Source organism: Thunnus maccoyii, chromosome 11 (assembly GCF_910596095.1).
Source record: "Thunnus maccoyii chromosome 11, fThuMac1.1, whole genome shotgun sequence".
NCBI lineage: Eukaryota > Metazoa > Chordata > Actinopteri > Scombriformes > Scombridae > Thunnus > Thunnus maccoyii.
The window spans coordinates 20,520,953-20,542,180 of NC_056543.1; the positions used below are offsets into that span (position 1 = coordinate 20,520,953).

At 37.6% G+C, this 21,228-nt stretch overlaps 1 protein-coding gene across 1 annotated transcript; it reads left to right on the forward strand.

Annotated features, from left to right (window-relative positions):
* Positions 1 to 6,121: 6,121 nt before the first annotated feature.
* On the forward strand, positions 6,122 to 20,936 carry LOC121907016 (gap junction alpha-8 protein-like). The gene is given in 8 exon segments (XM_042426319.1): positions 6,122 to 7,455; positions 7,983 to 8,002; positions 8,005 to 8,055; positions 18,854 to 18,940; positions 19,262 to 19,578; positions 20,033 to 20,139; positions 20,275 to 20,305; positions 20,533 to 20,936. Coding segments are annotated over 8 exon segments (2,046 nt in total). The 5' UTR covers positions 6,122 to 6,130; the 3' UTR covers positions 20,641 to 20,936.
* Positions 20,937 to 21,228: the final 292 nt, after the last annotated feature.

The following is a 21,228-nucleotide window of genomic DNA, read 5'->3' on the forward strand; positions in this document are numbered from 1 at the left end:
TGTAGAACATCACCAGATTTATAATTTACGATCCCCTTTATGGCATTTTTGTAATGCTTTTATTTATACCTTTAAGTTACATATAGTTTCCAAATGTACATACAGTACATTTAAACAATATTGAGGCAATATTAAGAAAATCTACTTTCTTTCTGTCTTTTCTACTTTTTATCCTTTTGCTAAAAGTGATTGTGTTTTTGTTCTGAAACTCTGGAACAGTCTTAGAGAAGCCAAATAACTGTGAATCATTAAAAATCATCTTCAAACCCATCTGTTTTGCTTTCCATTGATTTTATATCTTGTATTTTGTGGGTTGTACACAAGTGGAAAATACTATGACTTGAGGCTCAAGCCAATGCAGAAGTACCTTAAAGTGCAATGCCACCAACGGCCGCTAGATGCTGCCTCCAAAAAATCCCTGGCTCCAACTGACTCCCATTCAAAAAGCATCAATTTCTTTCTAGAAATACTAAGTCAAAAATGATTTTCAATCAGATGTTATAGTCTCAATCGCAAATTCTGGCCCTGTAATAAGTGTGCTGGTGGTCATTTTGTAAAAATTACTGCTCCTGTCTGCTGTGTGGGCATTGACTGACAGCTGTGATTTACATTTGACAGTCTCCCTGGCTCTGGGACTCACACTGAGTTGGACTACTGTCACAATATTTTGATAAGGTTAATGTTACTTGATTACAATACCTGCCCTGTTAGCACAATTTAGCTAAAGTAGCTGACGTTAAGTGTGCACCTTTCAGTGTTTCCATGGATGTATTATTAGAACTTCAAGAGGCGCAAACTGGCTCAAATGCAAACCAGCGGGTGACGTCACATATACAAGTTATGGTTGTGCACTTAATTCAGCTTGCTCTTATATTTTATCATTCTGTCTTCTCTCTCTCTCCTTTTTTCTTCTTTCTGTGAAGTACTTGTTTCAGGAAGTGATATATAAATAAAGTTTGCTTGCTTGCAGTTTGGAATGACCCATTCCTCCTGCACTGCAGTCCTTCATACTGATAAATCCCACAGGAGAGGAGTGTAGATGGAAGGAGACAGACCAACCATGTGCTGCAACAAGGACATAATCCCTGTAACCAAATCAGGCACAACACTGCTGAAGATTAAACCAAGGGCCCCCAAACCATCAGAAACGATTTTGTACCTTCATTGTGGATCAAAGGTTACACATCTGTTAATTTCAGGGCCAGTTACAGTATGTACAATGTTCTTCAATACAAGAATGTTCTCCTGAAAGTGTTTTTCCTCAGGGAGTGGTGGAGATGTTCATTGTGTGAGAGTGAACCAGGAGGCCAAATCAAACCAACCCCCTGCCAACATGTGTGAGAATCATATAATGCATATTGTTAGATGAAAGCAGACATGTATAACATGTCTTATCACATCGATAAGGTCATTACAAAAGTAAGATACCAGTTACTTCCTGTCTTTCAAAGGCTCTGCGAGCAGGAAGCGTGTGGCACCATCGCGCCGTAGGCAGATCGCCGTACGATATGTTTGTTAGCGTGTTAGCATTCTGATTAACGGCCAGTTGGTGCCCTGCTTCAGAGGTCTAATCTGGCCTCACGCCTCACTGCACATGCTCAATAGGGTCCGCACCCTACATCATGACATCATGTCTTTGTGTGAAATCCCGGTGCCATTCACGGGCCCACCGTAGGGCTTAGCATGCAAGCGTCCACTATAGCAACACACAGCTCTTTAAAGGGAGTCCCCTGGTCCCCCAGCTCGGTGGATACACCCTGATGCCTCCACAGAGCTCTGAACATGGCTTCTATTCATCGACACAACAGGGCACGTGTGCCATCCAGGGTCCAGAGGAGAGGGAGTATTTGGGCTTTTTGTTGGGGACATTTTTTTTTAAGAATATGAGAAGATATCACTGGTCCTGGATATATGGAGACAAGTTATAGCAACTCAATCAGCTAACATAACACAGTGATGTTTTTGGATGGCATATGATTCAGAGAGAAACAGTAGAAATGATTTGGGGATATTTAACACATTAAGATAGTGCCTCAAAGTGCTCTAAGATAATATGATCCATTTGTGTGGGATCAGTGAAGCTCAGTGTGGAGGCCAAATCTGCCTCTAACCAACAGATCAGAGAGCAGACATCAGGAGGTGGACTTTCTAGTTCATGAAACCAGTGATGTCACTTAGGACAGTGAATGCTATTGGTTGAGAGACAATGAGGGCCGGACATAACGAGATGGGCAGAGTGGAGACATATCCATAAAAGGAGTCATGACTTCAATTGATAATTGACTGTTAATTTTGACCACTGATTTATCTATAATAGTATGAATTCACCTCCAATACAATAGAGATTTTTAAATATATTTAATTTATTTTTTATATCTCCATATTTTCCCTTTTCATTTATGAATTAAATTGTTATATTATCTTTTCTGTAAATTAACCGTTCATTTAAGGGCAGTAATTTATCAAATAGTTTCCCTTCTAATGAATAGACACAGCTGGTTACTCTACCTTGGAAAGTAGTTAACATTTATAGACATTAGAAAGTTTTTGGATCCCATGATGGTCTAAATGCTGCTTCACATGTTTTCCATGCTTAAAAAACTAAAATTCTTCTCCTATTTTCTAATAAAAAAGGCTAAACTTAAATATGTTGAATTTAAGCATAATGTGTCAGCAAGTCAACCCTCAAAAAAAACAATGCTCAAACTATTTTTCACTACATGACAAAATCTGGGTTCATGGGAATATAAAACAATTGTGGAACTTGTGGAAATTAGATTGTGCAAAGGGAAACAAGTTATGTAACTTTAAATAAACCGTCTATTTCTGATTGCTATGTAATGGTTTTGTTCCTTCCTTTAATTCGGTGCATCAATAGTTCACCGGGAGAACACGTTTTCAACAGTTTAGATGACAGACAAACAACAAAGTCTTTCTTCAAACAAACTTCTCCAAAGTCCAAGTATGGTTTATGATTAAAGTATTAAATGCTGGCACAAAGATTTCCCACTGTTGATTTTACTTGACTTGACTTTTTCATAATGGTGAGGTTGTGCATTTTAACACAATGTGTTAAATTCTCATGTAAGTGACATTCTGTTCTCTGTTTGCTGATGGGTTAACTGCTACCATGGAAAAATATTGGTATGGGACAACTTTTGTTAATGATTAATAAAATCAAATTTTTATTTTAATGAAAACACACAATTACTTGCTATACACTGGAAGCATTCATTGTGACCATTATACTGTATCGTTATTCTGTTTAAGGTGTGATAAAAACACAGCACCAGAGAAATGTTTTTTAAAATTTGTACTATATATTATAAATAATTAATTTGTCTCATCCTCTAAGTTTAGAACAATTAATAGTTTACATGTGTATGTATTTATTTAAGTTCAGTCCTTTAGTCGGTCTTGTTGATTTTCTTTAAAGATAGACATGAAAACCTAAATTAACTTACAGAAAACTAAATATAATCAATCCAAACATTATGAAACAATAACATTTAGTTATCACAGCCTAATGGATGCTTATTAACATCAGTTCATTAAGTTTATTAAACTATGTTATAATAAATATCTTATTCAAAATGTGGATTTTTACTATCAATTAAATAGATAATTATTTCAGATTGTTATTATTGATTATATTATGATAATTATAATTATCCAAATTAATTTTAAGCCCCTACAAACTGACATAACAATAAAATGGGTGTGTTCATATAGTTACACACACAAAACTATATTTGTCAAATCAAACATGCTGCGGGGTCTCATGAAGCTGTGGATTTTCATTTCCTGTTAAGGTCATGAATCAAGAATCAAGCACAAAGTCAGGTTTGTCATCATTTATTGTTATTATTTCCAGTAATACAGGGCTTATAATAAAGCTGTTGATTTTATCTGCACAACCCTGGAGGCTATTTCATAATGAGATATAAAGATATTTAGACAGTAGAAACAAGCTTCTATGTACACTGCGGTAGCTTTTCCTCTGTCAAACAGCTGTGGAATGATTCAGAGATCAAAGATTAAAACCCAAATGTTTTTATTCCATGAGCCGCCAAAGTTTGACTAACCTCCCTAACAGAGACATTTCACTGTGTCCTTTCACTCAACAGTTGACATTCTTCACATTCCAACTGTGTGGCACAGATATGATGATACACACACTCACAAGCGCACACACAGACGCTGACTGTTATCTACTACATGAAAACTCACATTTTGTTAACAGTATGGATTTTCTAGAAAAGCTTTACTGAAAATGAAGAATCGAGATCCAAAATTTGCACCGTTTACAAAGCAAATAAAATACATGTATTTTTATCTCAGGGATAGAGCACAATAAATAACAAAATGCAAAAGAAACTCACACAAACAGAAAGTGAAACATCTGATTTACATACAAAAAACAGGAATAGAGCAGATTAAACAAAAGTTTGTCCCTGATTAATATGTCACATCTTGCTTTTCAAGTTGCACAGTTCAGAGCTGGTATTCTACCTCTGGCCATTAAGTTTGGCAGATTCACAAATATTCAGGAGGAAAACAGATTATGTGAGCTGTGTGATTTGGGAGAAGTGAAATGTGAGTGACCATTTTCCTTTGTACTATGAAGAATGCCAATTTTTCACAAAATGGCTCAACAAAACCTTGAAATATTGTGGTGTACAGATGATCAAAAAGGGTAATTTGCTGACTTTGCTTCAAAAGCCTTGAAAAGAAGGCAAGGTGGAGTATTTGATAATTTATTCTGATTTTTCCAGTATTATATGGACAAAGTCTCTGTTAGTGGTTTGTAAATTTAGTTGTAGACTTGAAGGTTTGAAAATCTGACTGTGAAAATGTGCACAGCATTCTGGATCTGTTTTTTTTTTTACATTTTTTATCTATTTAAATTATCTTGGCTGGCTGGGAAAAGCTGTATTCATGACGTGAATAATAAAAATATAATTTGTTCATTTATACTATTAAATGAACTTGAGGCTCGACCTTATTTAAACCTTTAGTCATTGTTGAAATTAACATACTGCTGCCTGCACTGAATAGTTGTATAAACAACAAAGCCGAGTGTTGGTCGACAAGGACGTAAACTCTCCTTCATCCACTGACCTGCCACTAACATTTGGCATGGCAGCACAGCTGGAGGCACATCAGCTACTGTTTTTGATTCATCTACTGTTTCTACATACAATACATGTATGTATCTACTGTATATGCATGAGGAAGTTGCATGTATGCAGCTGGACTGCTCTGCTGTGGACCCGGTGCCCCGGCCGTACAGTGTCCATGTTGGTGTGGGAGCCTGAGGCCTGCTCCCATACATCCCCGCTCTGGCTCTGTTGATCCTATTGTCTCCTGCGTCACCACACGTCGCCCAGCAAATAAAGGCCGTCTGGCTCCAAGCTTAAATATTGCAGCAAACTAAAAACCAACCATCAGAGCCGATTCATTCACATCTGCTCAGTGGGGCGACAAGGACAGGGCTTTAGGTGGGAAAGAGGGCAGAAAAAAGTTCACTTTTCCCTGCCGGGTGCCAAGAGAACGGGACAGGACTCAACTTCGCCGGAGCCGCAGCTGTGGCAAGTTGCCCGTTTGATTACATTTAACCTATATGATAGCTTACAGAAGAGGGGACAACATATTACTTACTGATATATTTTTATGGTTTTAATTTAGCAGTTGTGCTGTGGAATTTTTAAGAGCAAGAGAAAGAGATTTTTTGATTTGCACCTCTGATAATGTTCAACATGGTTAATGGTGTTTACACTGGGAAAAAGCAGCCTTCAGTACAAGGAAATCAATGTCTTGCTAAAATGTTAAATTTAATATTTGACTCATATTTTTTATGTAAATGTAATGGAAACAGAATGCTTTCAACTTTTTGGAAGTTTCAAGTTCTTTAGGGCTTTCTAACAGAAATAAGTGTGGTAGCATGAAATTATGGCTTAGGTTTGATTTTTCCAGTTTTGTTACAGTTTTCCTCTTCTGCATTTCTTACTTTTGGCACTCTCTATTCCCCTCCCCCTGTCTGTCCTGTCTACCCCACCCTCCCTGTCTGTCTGCACCCTCTGTATCCCTCCCTACCCCACCCTTCATTCTGCAGTGCTACGGACCGATCATGGGTGACTGGAGCTTTCTGGGTAATATTTTAGAGGAAGTTAACGAGCACTCTACGGTGATCGGCCGGGTGTGGCTCACGGTGCTCTTCATCTTCCGTATCCTCATTCTGGGCACGGCGGCAGAATTCGTGTGGGGCGATGAGCAGTCTGACTATGTCTGTAACACACAGCAACCTGGATGTGAGAACGTGTGCTACGATGAGGCCTTCCCTATCTCCCACATCCGTCTGTGGGTGCTGCAGATCATCTTTGTGTCCACACCGTCTCTGGTGTACGTGGGTCATGCCGTGCATCATGTGCACATGGAGGAGAAACGCAAGGAGCGTGAGGAAGCAGAACTTAGTCGGCAGCAGGAGCTGAGCGAGGAGCGACTCCCTCTGGCACCTGACCAGGGCAGTGTCCGCACCACAAAGGAGACCAGCACAAAAGGAAGCAAGAAGTTCCGGCTGGAGGGCACCCTGCTGAGGACCTACATCTGCCACATCATCTTCAAGACACTGTTTGAGGTGGGTTTCGTGGTGGGCCAGTACTTCTTGTATGGCTTCCGCATCCTGCCACTGTACAAATGCAGCCGCTGGCCCTGCCCCAACACGGTGGACTGCTTTGTGTCCCGCCCAACGGAGAAGACCGTCTTCATCATCTTCATGTTGGCTGTGGCCTGTGTCTCACTCTTCCTCAACTTTGTGGAGATCAGTCATCTGGGCCTGAAGAAGATTCGCTTTGTCTTTCGCAAGCCTGCCCCAGCCCCAGCCCAAACTGAGGCGTCGGCCCCCCTGCCGCCCCAAGTGAAGAGCCTGCCCCCCCTGGCCATGCCCTCCCTGCAGAGAGCTAAAGGTTACAGGCTGCTAGAGGAGGAGAAAGCTCCCCCTGTAACTCACCTCTACCCGCTGGCTGAGGTGGGCATGGAGGCTGGCAGAGGGGCCCCGCCCTTCCAGGCGCTGGAGGAGAAGGCGGAGGAGGTGCTGCCAATGGAGGACATCTCTAAGGTGTATGACGAGACTCTGCCCTCCTACGCCCAGACCACTGGGAGAGGGTCGGTGACATTACATGAGGAGGAGCCTGAGAAGGAGCCCGAGAAGGAGCCCGAGAGGGAGCCCGAGAGGGAGCCCGAGAGGGAGCCCGAGAAGGAGCCCGAGAAGGTGCAGGTGGCTGAGGTGGAAGCAGAGAGGGTGGAGGAGGTTGTGGATGAGGATGTGGAGGTTGTGGATGAGGAGGCAGTGAACGGGGAGGGGGTAACTCCAGCTGAGGCAGTGATAGAGGCCATGGATACGATAGAAGACACCAGACCGCTGAGCCGACTGAGCAAAGCCAGCAGCAGGGCCAGGTCAGACGATCTCACCGTATGAACCTGTGAGAGAGAGAGCACATGTACACCTGCACACACAAAATATCAAACGTAAGAAAGCACACACACACCTAACTCAGCGCACACTCTTGAACAGGCAGGTCGAAAACCAAATGGAGGAAAAACAAAATCAACAGGGATAGATTAAAAAAAAGCCCACAAAGACACAAGCAAGAATTCTACCCAGCAACAAAAAAAATCTGAGTGTTTGTGATAAAAATGAAATATCATAAAAAGTAGAGGTAAAAGACGGGAGGAATAGTTTTTTTATTAAGTGTGTTCTTATATTTAAAAAATGTGGAAAGGACACATTTGCTAGGACACAGGGGGGAAATGTTTTTACTTGATGAAAATCCATGTTCAATTTTTAGAAACATCTTTTTTTATTGAAAGAGTTTTAATCATATACAATGGAGGATTACACATTTTTACATGGGGTTTGAGTTGATAAGGGAAAGAGAGTTATAATATACTTGTGTGTCTGCAAATCAGTAATTTCGCTGTAGTTAGGCACTGACTTTAATTCCCATTCAGACGGCGACATACTGCGAATGCAGCATGTGGCTGCAAGCGGCGTGGGTGAGAGGGCTCTCGCACAGACAAATCACACAAATAAGTGCCGGTACATATACAGGTATAAAGCTCTTTGAGAAGAAGAAAAGTCCATTTTCAGGTCAAGAAGAGCATACCTTTTTGCACATTCAGAGGTTTAGACTCTGTGCAAGGCCTTTAACCCTCATAACACCTCATCTATGCATCCATTTACACAGGATTCTTTCAAGTGAAGAGAGATGTGCATCAATTTGAGAGCATTTCTCTCCTTTTCATGTTTATATACAAGGTAGCACAGCCAGAGCTGAGTAGTGAGGAAAAACCTTAAAAAAAAAAAAAAAAAAAAAGACCACATGTTGAATGTCTTTTTCAATGTGACTCTGCACCTCTTCATTTTAGATTTGCTTATGTTTTGTAGCCTTTTAGTAGAACTGTGTACTGTACTGTGATATCATTTGTCCATGGAAGAGAGCAGGGCTCATTTTGCCCTATCAGAGAATGAACTATAGTAGCGACCTCAGGCCAAATCCTCTCTTTTCGCGCTGTACAAACAGGCGTCCGGGCGATAAAGATCATGCACCATCAGCACAAAGTATTGTTGGAGCCGAGACAATAAAAGAAACCGCACTCATCAATGAAAACAAGCATCCTTGACCTGGCTGTGAAAAAAAATCTCTCTACTTGATTTTATTTGACCATAGTGGTCCTTACCCTGCAGAAAACACAATACTCATGACATGCTTACAAATTCAGAGAGAAACAAACAACTAGGGGCAAGTCCCGCTGTACATAACGCCCTATCCCATGTCTAATAATGTACATAATGTGCAGAACTGTTTTTAGTTACTTCACTGTCTAGAGGAATCACACAAGTTTTAATTGTGATTACAAGATATTCAATTGATTAAATCTAACAAACCAAATCTCATAAAGACAGAAAATTTCAAGGCTGCGGTATCTATTTGAGAAGAGAAATAACTTCTTTGCAAATCATTATCAAGTATTATAATACAAAGTGCGTAAAAAAGTATGCCTTATAACAATTCCTTCTCTCACATTCTCTGGTTTTGTTTATTCAAACAGCTGCCACTGTATGATTTCTTGTGCCTTACCTGTAAATGTAAATTCTCAAATGTTGTAAGATTGTAGCAAGTGCTTATATTGCTATGGGACCTATGTGAACTTTATGTTTATTTGCTTTTTTTCTCTTAAATTTAGATGAAATTTGAGTCACATTTCTGTTTGCAACCCCTCAACACACACACACCCACACACACACACACACACACACAAACTCCCCCACACCCACATACAGACAGAAAAACATGTCTCTTTTATGCAGCTCAGATGGTGAAATACAAATTATTCAAAGTATTAACATGATCAGAGTTGCATGTTTACAGACATGATCAGAATGACACAGTGCAGATTCATACTCACACATGTGCCTTCGTTTGCACAGACACACACACACACCTCACAGTGTTGGTTTTGGGGGTATGATCAAATGGCTCTAGAGAAACTCTGAGAGAGAAGGCAGCTTTGAACCCTTTGTGACCCCCAGCCATCCTTTCGCCTCCCATAATCCAATGCTGTGGAACCTGAATCAAAGAGAGCCTTCAATGAATCACCAAATTGCTGAACACATGAAAGCATTTAACAGCGTTACAATCGAAGCACGATTCTGGTCCTTGTGTACATCTATAAAGCGATATGACTGGAAATGTATGATTTTTTGTATTTTGAGAACTGTTGCATTGCCTGTATGTTTGTAAGAAGACATAATTAATCTTTGGAAAGAAAGAAAAGAAAAAAAATCCTTTTTACTAACTTGTAGTCTTCTTTGCTGATAGATGTGTGGCAGTATCTTCTTTTGGAATGTGAACCAACGCAATAAAAAGTCACACGTGGTCAAGAAGTGTTGTGTCAGTGTTTCTCTGCAAAGCACACACACAAAAACAAAAATAAATTCATTATGATTCATACAGCTATAAATTTAATGCTAAAACACACTGTTTTTTAAAGATTCTTGAAGTTGCTGAACCTGTGGTAGGACAACGGTGTACTGTAATTACAATTATGAAGTTTTTGTACTTCAATTTTATACTACTTTATCCTTCCAATCTACTATATTTTAGCAGATAACACTGCACTTTTTTAGTCTACAATATTTATTTGACAGCTATAACTACATGTTATTTTGCAGATTCATATTTTAAATTATTGTGAAGGAAAAAACCCAACAGTATGTAAAATTGTTAAATTAGCTCAGTTTTGACCAACTGTAGTTTTGAAAGGCTTCTTACATGTTAATGCATTAGAAATAATAATTCAATAATAAACTATATAATAAAGTAACACTAACTGGGACTATTAAGCACAATAAGTACTTTCATTTTTGATACTTTAAATACATTTTGCTGATCATATGTAAAATTTACTCAGTGACGATGATGATAAATTAATCACTACCATATGATTTTTAGGGTCTTTGTTCTGCATGAGTCGCACCACACTGATAATATAAGTTTAGATTAAAATGAATAATTTAATGAATAGCAATATGTATATACATTTCATTTACTTTGGAAACATCCATCTGTGTATCCTTGTCATGCATGTGGACTAGAGCCAGGGGTGAAAGAAGTATTTAGATCTTTTACTTAAAGGACCAGTGTGTAGGATTTAGTGCCATCTAATGGCAGGGTTGCAGATTGCAATCAACTCAATACCTCTCCCCTCCCCCTCCCTTTCCAAGCATGGAGGAGAACCTCTGGTGGCCACGAAACTCACAAATAACATGAAAGGCCCTCTATAGAGCTGGTGTTTGGTTTGTCCGTTCTGGGCTGCTGTACATGGTGGGCTCCGTGGAAGAGGACCCGCTCCCTATGTAGATATAAAGGGCTCATTCTATGGAAGCAAAAACACAATGATTCTTATTTTGAGGTGATTATACACTAATTCAAACATACTTATGAATATTATATTCTATTTTCTGCCAAGTCTGTTCTGCCAGATGCCACTAAATTCTTCTTTCTAGTAAAAGTAGCAATACCACAGCATAAAAGTTACAAGCAAAAGTCCTGCATTAAAATATTTCTTGATTAAATGTATAAAAGTATTAGTTCTAAAATTTACTTAAAGTAAAAGTAAAATGTAAAGTAAAATAGTGCAAAATGTCCCACTCAGTGTTATATTTATTATATATATACTGTATATATGTATACAGATATACAGTACCTGTAAAAAGTATTCACCACTCTTGGAATTTGTCATGTTCTATTTATTGAAAACATTGAAAAGAGGATTTAATGTGGATTTTTTTTACGCTGATCAACAGAAAATGTCAAGGGGAAAACAGATATTTACAAAAAGATCTAGATTAATTTCAAATATAAAAAATATAAATAGTAGAGGAAGTAAGGGCCCTAAAAGTTGAGATACCCCTACCCGAGGTACAACAAAGCACAACCATGTTTTTTTCATAACTTTAATATGTTTAGTTTTTGAAATGGATGGTTGCATAAAAATATCTTGCTGCAAAATTAGTTTATTTGGTTGATGTTTGGACCCTCCCCAAGACTGAAAATAGTGAAAATTTAGGTCTTATAAAGGAAGGAACAGCGTCTGCCTTATCACATATATCTCTGGAAATAATGATCAGAATGTCAAGGAATTTGGGCTGGATGTTCACAGACAGTTATTACATACAATAAAGCAAAGATTTCATCAAGACCTTTGTCCATCTTTGAAATTTATACACTTAAACACACATGACGTATGGGCAGAAACTGAATAGAAAATTAAAAATCCAAAAGGTATGTATATATGTGTCTGTCATTATTAAAGTAAGAAGACCAATCACCAAAAAATGTCATTTATATGTATCAAAGATACGTATCATAAAAGTAGTATTGACTATTCAACTCCCCTCTGATGTCACCAGCCCCTAACAGGTAACCAGTGCAGCCAGCACATCAAACAGACAAAAATACAATGGCGGCCTTTTGGTGTAAATATGTTAGGAGAAAGACACAAACCATAGATTAAGCCAAAAATCAAGAAATAAATATCTATTATAATATACTGTAAATAAAAATAAACATTTCTTTATCATTCTAAATACATTCTTTCTTTATATTTTATGTTATCGTTGAACATAACATATGATATAGCCAACAGGCTGCATGACACAATATTTTCATGATTTAATTGATTGCTTTTTAATTTTGATGGACTGAATTGGAAGAATTTTTTAGACTGTGATTGGACAAAAGAAGACATTTGAAGTCTTTTTTTTGTCATAATGGACATTTTTTAGACAAAACTATTAATTGATGAATCAAGAAAATAATCATCAGATTCACTGATAATGAAATAATTATTAGTTGTAGCCCTATGAGTCCTTTATAAGTTCTGCATTCAAAATTGTACTTATTTAAAAGTACATTTATTTAAATATTTTATCAGCACTGAGTAATGTCACCCATTGCCAATGAGTGTCAAATGATCACAGGTAGATTTTACTATAATTTATCAGGATCTGACATGAATTATGATTTATCAACAAGAATTTCAGCAAGAAAAATGAAGAAATCTGATAAAGTTTGATGACAGCTACTCTAAAATAAATAGTAAAAGAAACAGACAGAACAATAGTCATACTTCATATTCATTTGGTATTTTGTTTTTTATTGACAGAATCTTTTTTAGACAGACCTGGCCTGTTTGTTTTGAGTAACATCTTTGTTCCACCATCACACCATTTCAAATAGGTTGAAATATTCAGAGCTCATGTTATTCAAGGTATCAGTTAGGATAGTGGTCTCCGTTTCTTATAAAGTAGACTAATCTGGGTAAAAACCTGTGAGGAAAGAGAAGTGTGGATTTATTTTATTTACTCCAGTCAAGAGAACGTTTTATGAATGCACAACCTTATCAACCATGGTGCTGAAGATAAAAATTAAATACAGGCAAACACAAAGAATCAAATTCACTGTTCAGATATTAATGTGATGATAATTTGCCTTCTTTGATGCCAACACTTCACCCACTGTGTGTGATCGCCCCACATCCCTGCTGGTCAGATTTAAGCAAGTTTAAAGAAGTGGGTTGCAAGTCACCCAGGAAGTGAGTGGCAAGTACTCATCTATCTTCAGTTGTAGTTTTTTCCCCTTTGTTTAAGGCTAAATAGTTTTAATTTAACAAAATGCATTTTATGCTGGCTTTAGTGTACTTTGTTCATGCTAATTACACCATAATTAAGAAGATTGAAAGGAAAAGTTTAAGAAGGAAAGAGAAACACATAGAGGTGTCAGGCGTCAGGTGATGGAGAGACATGAACACATTCAAAGCAAGAAAACTGATAAGGAACTTCCACCTGTATCTAGATGGATTACTGTTCTGGCAAATATTTTGAAAGGCACAATCTGTTATCCAAATGTAAACTAAAGAGCATCTGCACTAACAAAAGTCAAAGCACAAAATTGAAACCTGCTATAAAAGGACTTACAGATCTTTTAATACAGGCACTAACACTACACAACAACTCTATTAACATGATGTTTTCTTAAGCTGTTAAAAGGTTGTTGACCTCAGTAACTGGAATTTAGTGTTGGTTATGGAGGGAAAAATGATGTTAACCATGCTAGGTCAAGCGCGCCCAAGAATCCACAAGGAACACATCAACCGTCCATTTGATTACAGCAGAGCAGGCAGTAAAGGCATCTGGTGATTAGGTCTCTGGAGCCAAGTGAGGAAACCCTTTTCATAATGTAAAAATTACAGTCAGGTGGGGTCCTGGAAAATCTCCCTTATTTTCAAAGCCCAGTGTTGACAGGTATGAGTGAACCAGGTGAAGTGAAAGATAACGTCAACGACAACTATGCTCACAATGAAACCTTTGCAAGTAAAAAGACTATAGGTACTTTATCAAACCACCTGTTCAAGAAGCAATATGTGGAAATGCGATATTTTCAACTGCTTTGCCTGCAGTGTCCCATCCACCACCAGTATGTTTTATACAACCACAGCGTGCTGGTTAGGCTAATACTGGACCAATAAGGGGTATCGATAATAGTAGCACTGATAAAATCCTAACGATACCCATACCTAATCATGATAATGCAGCAAATACACATAATTCATGAGGATTGCAACAACACATTACAAATATAACATGAAGAAAGTATGCCTTTGCTCATCCCAGTTCCCAGGTTCTTCTGTTTATTTTTAATATAACGTTAGTTTTCAGACTGTAAAAAGTGAAGGGATCCAATACTGCCTTCTGAAAAAGTGCAGGGGACATGGCGCCTATACCCCCCCACCCGTAAATTACGCCCCTGCCTTTGCACTGTGAGGGGAAACCCATGCAAACACAAGGAGAGCAAACTCCACTTTGGAATTACGATAATAATGTATCAGTCAGGATGGAAAGTCTTAAAAACATTCAATGCAAACGGACCTTTATGATTTCCAGCAAAATGAATTTAATGGAGTCAACAATAAAGGGTTGTGAGGATTTCTGTTGAATCACCATCAGGTGGCAGTATTGTACAAGGTATTTTATTACTGGATTCAGTCCTTCTGTCTGTTTAAAGATATGCACATCACAAGGAAAAGTGAGAGCTGAATCATCTACTTGAATGGCTGGATTGTACATCTGGTCATTTGGACATTATTGCAACATTAATCAAAATTTATAAAGATGCATTCCTATTTTAAAATCTTTTTTAAAATCTTTTTAAAATAGGAATCATTTATAGAAAAGATGGATGGATATTGTAAATGACAAAAATAAACATCACAACATCTCTGTATTTCTACTAGTAGTATTCCATCACCACTATCAAAGCTTTCAGTGAATCTGCCCTCCACACATATTCTATCCTTTTAAACTGAATTAATTTATTATTTGCCACTAGGGGCACAGCAGAACAGAAGACCAACCACATACTGGTACCTTGAAGGTAAAATATGCCTTCCAGACATGGTTTTAGACATATAAAAATACTCTGCTTTGAATAATAATTTGTGTCTGATATGTAGTCAGAAGTTCTTAAAATGACATATACTCCTTCTCCCTGATTAAAAATCAAATATGTAAATATTTCATTTCACAAGTTTAATTGTTGGACACCAGATGTCTCCTATTTCACTGAAAAGTCCATTCTCAATATTTGTGCACTGGAGGCTTCAAGTTTCCACATAAGTTGCATACAGGACCATGATTGGCTCCAAACTAGTTGTTATGATGTAAATCCTGTTCATGGGTACATGCCTTTACTTTTTGATAAGCACAGAGAAACTTTCCTTCTTGAGAGGATGAATGTGAAAACAGCCTTCTGGTGTCAAATTCATACAGCAGTCTACACAGTGAAGCTCAAACAAAGAGCCAACTGAAGTAACAGAAGGAAAAGCATTTTTGTGTGGGACGAGTCGCTGTCATGGCAAGCTCATTATGCTCTATGCAGGAATGGAGCAGCATGTAAGAGGCCTCTTAAGGGTGTATGAAACTGACAAGAACTTTCCATAGTTACTTCTTCATTCTTCACTGCATTAACCAGTAACCACTTAACAAAGCTGAATTTTGACCACATCATAACATCCTGTGCTTTTTTCTCACACCCATACTGCTAATTATTGACAGTTCAATAATTAAAATGTAGAGTTTTAAATGCAGTGAAGATTTTCTTCAAAGAGAAGCGCATGGGCATTTTAGATTTAGGATATTTAGCGGACATCTTTGTCATTTGGACAAACTCGACCTGCAGAGAAGCTGGTACAAAGAATACTCACATTCATTAACTAGCTCAATCTCTTATGACGCTTCTGTGTAAGAGGACTTGATGGACAGTATTTTCCTTGTGTGTCAGATGCAGCTGACACACTAGAAATGTTTTGAGAACAGAGAATGTGAGAATGCTGCTATTGTGCAAAAGAATATTTCCATTTCATTTTCATTTGATACACACTAACATTTATGACACAACTGAAATTCAGTTGCAAAAGCCAGTTTGCAATTTTTATTTTCAGGGTGCACAATGTCTGCCAAAATGAAGATACACGATCGGTTTAATATACATTATATTTTTGCAGGTTCATATTTTTTGTGGTAATGATGCATTTTCAAACATGAGAAAGAAAATAAAAACATGTAATGTGATCTAAGGTCTCTCACACTCAGGGGGTCTCAGAAAGTTGGAGACTCTCTGAGAGATTGGAGTTTGGATTCTCTGGAGCCACGCTGAACTTGTTTAACACTTACCTCACTGGCAGAAGCTATTTTGTCAGCCTTGGTGAACATGTGTCAGACAAGCGTGATTCTCTCTTTGGTGTTCCTCTGGGTTCAATTCTTGGTTCACTACTGTTCTTTTTCTCCAATAGGAATTGCTTCTGATTGCAGAAATTGTTCGCAACCATGGTGTAAATCTTCATTGTTATGCAGATGACACCCAGTTATATTTATCTGTAGTGCCAGATGATAAGGAGGCCCTAATTCCCTTGATCGATTGCCTCTCTAGCATTGTACAGTGGATGAGTGGTAACTTCCTTAAATTAAATGAAGACAAAACAGAAGTTCTTATAATTGGCACAGATGCACAGCGAGAAGAACTTTCAAGCAGGCTTGGAAATCTGGCTCTACAGATTAAGCCAAAAGTAAAAAATTTGGGTGTTATCCTCAACTCTGATTTGAATTTTAAAAGTAACATCCACAATGTTTCAAAGATAGTTTTTTATAATTTAAGAAACATTGCAAGAGTGGGCCCTACCTTACATTGGAAGATGCTAAGAAACTGACTCATGCCTTTGTTTTTCACTCTTAGATTATTGTAATGCACTTTATACTGGTTTACCAAGTAAAACATTGATTGGCTGCAACTCATAACTTCAGGATAACTTCAAAACTCAGCAGCAAGAATTTTAACCAAAACTAAGAAAAGGGAACATATTACAACAGTATTAGCGTCATTGCACTGGCTACCTATAATGTTGAGGATAGATTTTAAAATTCTTTTAATTGTTTTTAAAGCCCAAAAAGGTCTAGTACCTTCATATCTTTCAGATTGCTTGTCAGAGTATGTCCCAAACTGTTCGCTTAGGTTGCTTAAGGCTGGCTGGTTAAATGTGCAGTAAAATACAAAAAGTATGGTGAGGCAGCTTTTTGAAGCTATGCACCTTTTATTTGCTTTTTACTGTTATCAGCTGTTTTTACTACCTGTATTATCTTTATATCCTGATGATTTTACCTCTTTCTTTCTTCTTACCTCTTTTTATCTTCTTAGTTTTTTATTTTTTATTGTTTTTTTGTTTCTTTTTTTTGTTTTTTCTTGGTTGTTTTAATGTTTCCTATTTTTAAATATCTGTTTATGTTTGTTTTTAATACATTTTTTGTAAAGCACTTTGAGCTGCATTTTATGTTATGAAAAGTGTGGTATAAATAAACTTTATTATTATTATTGTTGTTACTGCATATAGAACAGTACAACTCAGGGTTCATTCACATTTTGCAATACATTGTCTGCAATAAATGTCTGAGTAAAGACACAGCATGGTCTGTCACCTCAAAGAAAACAAAGCACGTAACTTAAATGTCCACAGACCACCAGTGTCATATGAACATTTGTTTCCTGTGTGGAAACCACTTCTGGTGTGTGTTGGACCAGGCCAGGCTTGAATTTAACATTTCACATGCATGCAGCTACAGTGTCATAAACTGTAGATGTGAGTTTTAATCATCATTACTGCTGTAAAATCCTACTCACCACCGGTAAGTAAATGTAGTTACTAAATTTATCGCACTGTATCTGTGTTTGGAAAGGATGTTTTATATGATTCTTAATGGCAGTTTTATTTATAATTTTACAGTCACATTATTGTCTAATTCAGATCTTTTGACATGTATTGTTATTTTTTTCATTTTGTCAGTTTGTAACGTATAGTTATTGCCTCTTATATTGGCCAGAACACTCTTGAGAAGCAGTTTTTTAATTTCGCTTAGGTTTTATTGGTTAGTAAGTAAAGTTTAAATAAAAGTATAACAATATTTGGGCAAAGTACCAATTAATGTCTAATGCACACACAACCCAAATGTATTATCACTTTAGTGCCTTGATTCTCTTTTTAATAAACATTAAACTTTAAACAGAATATGTGAATCATTGCCCTAGAAGGACAACTAATCTGGACATACTGGACCATGATTGGCTCCAAACTAGTTGTTATGTAAATCTTGCTCTTGGGTACATGCCTTTACTTTTTGATGAGCAAAGAAAAAACTTTCCCTCCTCAGAAGATGAATGTGAAAACAGCCCTCTAGTGTCAAACTCATACAGCAGCCTACACAGTGAAGCTCAAACATCCAACTGAAGTAACGGGAAGAAAAGCATTTTTGTGTGGGATGAGTCGTTGTCATGGAAAGCTCATTACACTCTATGCAAGAATGGAGCAGCACGTAAGAGGTCTCTTAAGGTTGTATGAAACTGTCAAGAACTTTCCATAGTTACTGATTCTTCACTGCATTAACTAGTAACCACTGATGTCAACAAGGCTGAATTTTGACCACGTAATAACATCCTTTGCTTTTTTCTTAATGGCAGTTTTATTTATAATTTTACAGTCACATTATTGTTTAATTCAGATCTTTTGACATGTATTGTGTTATTTTTTTCATTTTGTCAGTTTGTAACTTTATTTGTTAGTAAGTGAAGTTTAAATAAAAATACAATGTTTGGGCAAAATACCAATTACATTCAAACCCTATTTCCTGAGTTGACCACATATACAGTCAATATGATGTTCAAAAAAAAATTGTCTTTGTTTCAAGGTGGAATGGAGGATTTTTCTAGATATCTGGCCATCAACTGGACCTTTTCTTTAATATGTTGCATGTTCTGGATTTTCTCACCTGCAGGTAAAATTCATTTACAACATCTATGACACCACTCTGCTTAAGTTTTTGTACAGATTAAACAAATAAGATATAACAAGCTAATTAGTGAATTTTAGAAGTGCTTGTAGGTAGATTTCGAAACTGTTTCCCCGTCTATATGCTAAGGCTTCAAACTGAATGGGCAGACATGAAAGTGGTATTGATCCCCTAATCTTACTCTGGCAAGACAGCGAATAAGCATTTTGCGCAAACATTTCCTTTAACTGTTGTGTAACAGAATTCTGACAACATGGTAACATTGAAAATCAAATTCACCATATGAAATGTCTGTTTCCCTCTCAGAAGGATACATAACCATCTCACAGTTGGTGGGCAGCAAAGTGGTCCTGCGCTGTAACGTGTCTCTCAGCACGTTCGAGCAGCTGACATGGAAAATGAATGGGGTTAACTTGTACAGCTTCAGGCCGAAGACACCCTTACATGTCAATGAAGAAGCTGTCCGCCTGAACATAAACATGTCTTTGTCAGAGAGTGAACAGTACGCACTCGTCATGGACCAAGTCCAGAAGTCTCATACAGGGAACTATACCTGTGAGGTCACAACCCTCCATTCACCCTGGGAACATACGTGGGAGCTGATAGTTACAAATGTGACAGGTGTGTTAATCAGACCTAAATTACAGGAAACACAATCCCACACTAAAAAGCTCAAACACACTCACCCTTCTGTCCTCAAGACACAAACACAAAAAGTTGGACAGCAATGGCTGCACTGTTATTAACTTCATGGTAAATAGTCTCTAAGGGTAGATTTATTACACTGCTTGCCAAAACTCCAAAGAATCTCCTCATCACTTTGTTGTAATAAATAGCTTGTCATGTTTTTAGCTTGGATATTGTATTATAATGACATAATGGCAAAATTATGCTTGGGCTGTTTTGAGAGACCACAGGAAATGGGAGCAGCTCCTCTCCTTCCTTTGTGAAACATTGATCTTACACACACAAATGAAACTGTTTTTCCATGACTGTGAGCTTAATTTAACTACATATTGGGCTTGTTGTGAGTTTAATTGTGCATTTTGTTTCTTCCTAGACAAAGCTGAAAATCAGAACGAGCTGCCGGTTATTGCTGTGGCAACTATTGTTCCTTGTGTTTGTTGCCTGGTGTTAATATTTTCTTTGATCCTTCTGAAAAGAGTCTGCAAACAGCATGCACAGTAAGTTACATTTACTTCAAGTCATTCTATAACACACTTTTATTCTCAACTGCTAAAATATAAACAAGATACTAAAATCAACATTTCAAACCTGTAAATTTTGGATTCTAGCTCTAATGTCAGTCTCTTTTACAGACATAGCATTCAATCTCCACACGCAAACATGGTAAGCAAAATAATTATCATTTTGTTATTTGAGAAGATTCACCTAATATACAATCTGTAGAAATATAAGGAATGGAGTTGGTTCGCTTTGAGTTCAAGTAACAACCAAAGAAAGTAAAGACAAAATCTGTTTTGCAAAGAGACCGAGATCAAAGTGAACTGACTGCAGTAACTGTAAGCCTAGAGTTCAATTTTTGATTTCTGCTCTTTACCTTTTTTTTCCAACAGCATGAGCAAACAGAAGATATATATGTAAACTGCCTGGAAACTGATGTCAGGCAACGACACAGCAATAATCAGCTTTTCAGTAACAAACCCAGTGCTCACTTTAATTAAATATGAACAGTTGAAACAGGGTTCTCCTCCCTTCCTCCAGTAAAACCAAGCTGAATCAGGTGCTTCTCAGTTCAAAGACAGCAAACTTCCAGAGAACAAAAGTGACTGGAGCACGCAGATTAATTCACAAACTTAAATTGTGCAAACAGACTAACATTTCGACACTACTGTGTCTTCATCAGAGTCAAAGTGGACAAAGACATGAGGCAAACAACATATGTTATCAACCTAGACCAGGTATGCAGTTGTCATTAGATAATTGATTAAACAGGGTTTCAAATCTATTTGATAAAGAATCCAAGGGAGGGAGTTGCCATAGTCAGTGTCCAAGCACCACACCCCTAACACCATGTCAGAAACAAAAGAACACAAACCTCTCTAAAAGTTACAAAAAGCAGATCGGTGGAGTGTCGCAGTGATGGCTGTCCTTCTGGAAGTTTCTCTCATCTGCACACAGGATCTCTAGAGCTCAACCAGAGTGACCATCGGGTTCTTGGTCACCTCTCTTACCAAGAACCTCCTCCCCCGTTGAGGAGCAGTTCGAGGTCCATGATGTGAGTAAGAAGTTTTAAGTTTATGCTGGTGTGT